Source organism: Pseudocercospora fijiensis (assembly GCF_000340215.1).
Source record: "Pseudocercospora fijiensis CIRAD86 unplaced genomic scaffold MYCFIscaffold_6, whole genome shotgun sequence".
NCBI lineage: Eukaryota > Fungi > Ascomycota > Dothideomycetes > Mycosphaerellales > Mycosphaerellaceae > Pseudocercospora > Pseudocercospora fijiensis.
The window spans coordinates 4,301,173-4,305,142 of NW_006921537.1; the positions used below are offsets into that span (position 1 = coordinate 4,301,173).

The 3,970-nt window shown below is 42.9% G+C and overlaps 2 protein-coding genes across 2 annotated transcripts; one reads left to right on the top strand and one right to left on the bottom strand.

The window, feature by feature from the left end:
• Positions 1 to 382: 382 nt before the first annotated feature.
• Positions 383 to 941, bottom strand: MYCFIDRAFT_7098 (uncharacterized protein; the record flags this gene model as incomplete). Its single annotated transcript, XM_007929686.1, has 2 exons — positions 383 to 817; positions 873 to 941. Coding segments are annotated over 2 exons (504 nt in total), but the record flags the coding sequence as incomplete, so codon positions are not given.
• Positions 942 to 2,784: 1,843 nt separating this feature from the next.
• On the top strand, positions 2,785 to 3,276 carry MYCFIDRAFT_122751 (uncharacterized protein; the record flags this gene model as incomplete). Its single annotated transcript, XM_007930478.1, has 1 exon — positions 2,785 to 3,276. A coding segment is annotated over one exon (492 nt), but the record flags the coding sequence as incomplete, so codon positions are not given.
• Positions 3,277 to 3,970: the final 694 nt, after the last annotated feature.

Consider the following 3,970-nt stretch of genomic DNA (forward strand, 5'->3'; position numbering starts at 1 on the left):
ATGTCGCCAAGTATATTGCTGTTGGATCGTCGTCGGAGTACAGTGGTGGGCTGCGAGGTGCTCCGACTTCCCAGCCATGTGTGTCTTTCTCCGAGTGCTGGTGATTATCAGGAGTGTCGAATTTGGCTCTGCGACGAAGCATTTCGAGCAGCCTTTCGGCTTCGGGATGTGGTCTTCGTAGTGGCTGCACCCACTCCGGCTGCCGAAACAGCATGTCGTATGTTGCTGCATCGACGAGATCTCGAGACGCTCGCAGAATTAACCATGTACCCTTCCATAGTTGAGACAGCTGCACCAAAGTGTCTGTCGCACGTGTTGCAGCAGTTTCTGGGTCAACTCCACGAAGACCAAGTGCAATGACTCCCAGTTTGGTGGAGCAGTGATATAAAGCTTGACAGTCCTCCGCAGTAAGATTCGCCAGACTGTGCCTATAGGAAGATAGAGCACGGGCCTGATACCGGACTGCATCTGCAACAAGTTCTCGCCGGCCTTCTTCGGGTCGCGTCTTTGCGATGTGCAGTGAAGTGATCGCAAGCAGCGTGTCGAGCAAGTAGTCGTGCCTGAACGCCAATTTGGGTACTTCGAACAATTGTGTAGGAGGACCTTGAGGGCGAATGGCCAGCGTCGCGTAAGTATCTGTCAGGTAGTGGTGCAAGAGCTCCATCTGCTTGAGATGCAGCTTATGACTGATTGTAATTCCATTGGCATGGTCCGGTATACCCGCTTCCGGGGAGGGGGTGAGAGCTTCCGCAATTTTGTACGAGCATTCTTCTTGTCGCCGCTTGCAATTTGAGCATGTCGGATGACGCTCATCACACTGCCGTTGTCAGTCAAGGTTCAGCAGCATGACTGCTTGTTCATTTACTGCTAACCTTCACTCTTCGCGCCTTGCACTGAGTACAACCAAGTCTGCTTTTGACGTGTGATTTTCGCTCGCCCATTCTGCCCACTTGTCCCGATGTCTTTCGGACAACCTTAGGGGCATGCTGGCTTGGAATGAGGCCTAGGAAACCGGAAGCCTAGTGATGGCGTTGATTGTCGTAGGAATTTTAGCGTTCCACTCTTTTGGGTTTCCTGCGGGACTGTCTCACTAAAATCCACTAATAAATGTTCCGATTATCAGATTATAGAAGACTCGGAAATGAACGGTTACTCGGGCTACGTAATTAGATTAGTATAGCGGCTTAAGGTAGTACTATTACTATTATTACTTTTCTATCTATAAGAACCTAATAAAAGTAAAGTCTCCTATCTAGCCTAAGTAGCTATTATATAAAAGTCTTACGTAAAATACGTAATTAAAAGCTAGCTATATAATTAAAACTAATTAAATAAGGAGTATAAAGTATAGACTATATTATAGAGTAATATAGAGTATAGGTATATTAGTTTTTAAAGGGGTAGAGATCGCGCTACTATAGTAGAAAGGCTTATAATAGCGCTTATATATAGCCTATCTCTTTCTCTAGCTACTTATAGGCTATATAAAGCTAAATAGAAAATCTAATTTTAAATATTTTTACTATAATATATTAATCTATAAAAAAAGTATTACTATTTAGGACGAGAATATACTAGACTTTTTCATATAAAATCTAATTCTATATTTTATTAATAACTAATCTATTTAGTTACTTTCTATCTATTACTACCTCTACTAATACTAATAATTTTATTTTTTTAACTTTAGTTTTCTAAGTTTAGATATATATTAGATATTTTCTTAAAAATATAAAACAATTAATTATTAGGCTAAAGATTAATTAGCTAGAAAGCCTAGAATAGGTAGGAATATATTTTATACTACTTTTAAAATTAACTTTATACTACTTCTAAAATTAATTTTATACTAGTTAATAGTATATACTTATAAATAGCTATATATAATTTCTATTTAATTTAAGGTAAGACTATTTTTTCAAACTTATATTTTATAATATTAGTAAAGTTTACTACTAGAGTCTAGATTTGTTAGTAGATCTTCTACGCTTATAGCAATCTTAGATCTCTTTATACTTAGTTAGTATAAGGGATAAATTATCTATTAGCTAAGCGAGTAATCTATATACTAGGGCTATAGAGAGAAATATACGTAAAATAGATTTATCTAGAGCTATCTTACCTACCTTTTTATTACCTATCGGTATAGGCACTTCCTCTTAGGCTAGAAAATTCGGGATAGAGTATAATCTTTGTTACGCTTAGAGAAAGCTCGGTATCTATAAAGGTACTATAAACATTAATAGGATGTATAGTTGCCGTATAGGAGGCGTATAAGCAATATAGAAAGAATAGAAAGACCTAACGAGGGTTTAGAAAAGTCGGACGGCCTACCAGCATTCCAAAGGCCGACGCCGATCGACCGTTAACGGTAGGGCTGCTAGAAGAAAAAAATTATCACTAGAAATTGAACCCCGAGGGCGGATAAATTTCTTCCCATTAATGGTCTAGATCTGTATATCAGACCTAACAAGTCCCGAAATGGCATCCTCATCTTCAGCTGTCTGCGCCAAATGCTCTCAAGCTCTGCAAGTCACGATCGACAACTCTCCAGACCATGGCGAAGATACCTCCATGAGCGATGATGGCAGCCAAGAAACACTTCCAGACGATGTCCGCCTTCCCTGCGGTGACCACTTCCACTGGGAATGCTTACTAGATTCCTACGAATTAGACAAATGTCCGGCCTGCAATCACAACATCATCACATCCTCACCATCGGCAAGCTCTTCATCATCATCACAGTCGCAACAGATCCTGGTCGACCTCAACAACGAAGGAGGTCTCCAACGACAAATCGACATCTTTCCATTACTGCAAGAAGAATCCTACCTCCGCGCTTATCCCGAAGAAAGGAAATCTCGTGCCTTTCTCGAATTCTGTCGCGAAGGTGATCACAAAGCCATAGCAGAATTGCTCAAAACCTGCCATCCCGATTCCGGAGACTACGACGAAGAGGATCCTAAATCTGCGAATGAGATTCTGAGATATCAGGATCCGATTGGCGATATGCAATCTGGACTTCACGCTGCAGCAGCGAATGGGCATAGAGAGGTGGCATGGTTGATTTTGCTGCTTGCGAGTGAATTGCCCGAGCTTCATTTTCCGGCTCTTGTTTTTCAGGAGGCTGCTGCTTTGGGCTTGATGCGTGCTGAGCAAGATGGAAAGGTGGATATAAGGAGTCTGAGGGATGCACAGGGGAGGACGGCGGAAGACGTTGCGGAGGAAGCGGGTGTGGTTTGGAATGGCTGGATTGGCAATGGAAGGTTGGCCTTGCCATGAGCCAGTAAAGATGGTCTCGGCATCACATGTCTGCATGGGATTATCGCACGTCAGATGGCGAAAGCGTTGCTGGACTTTCCACCATTGAAGCATTAACACCTTGCGGAACCCCGTTGCTCAGGCCGTAAACTTGTCGCTGCTCTGTTGAGATTTGAGGACATGATAAGAGGCAGAAAATTGACCTGTAAGTGGCCGAGCAAGCTTCGCGCAAAAAAAGACTGAACAATCCATGTACCAAATCCCAAAAATCGAGCGACAAGGAAGCTTTCCGTTATTATACTCTGCTGAGGAAGCTCTCGCCGCATCCGAAATATGTCTAACTAGGCATACACAAATGAAGGTCATCTCTGTCGATCATCTCTGTCGAGGCTTTCCTTGTCTTTTGTCTGTCTGTCTCTCTATGTTCTGGTTAGGGATGGAATGTCTCTTAGTGGACCACAACGCGCTCGTGCATCTCGCCAGTAGTATTGAAGACCGAGCCAAGTCACGAGTGCCAAGGGCTGGCAACGACTGCGATCGCTCTCCCAAAATGCTGTCTCGTTGCTATCCAGGGTTCCGTCACACACTCCTCCCCGCTGTTCGCGGGGGTTCCGGCCATACGTAAAATCGCTTTTTCTTAGTAGGCTACACGTAAAACTCGACATAGTGGTAGGTTCTAGTCCTATATAGATATCTAGGTGTATACAGT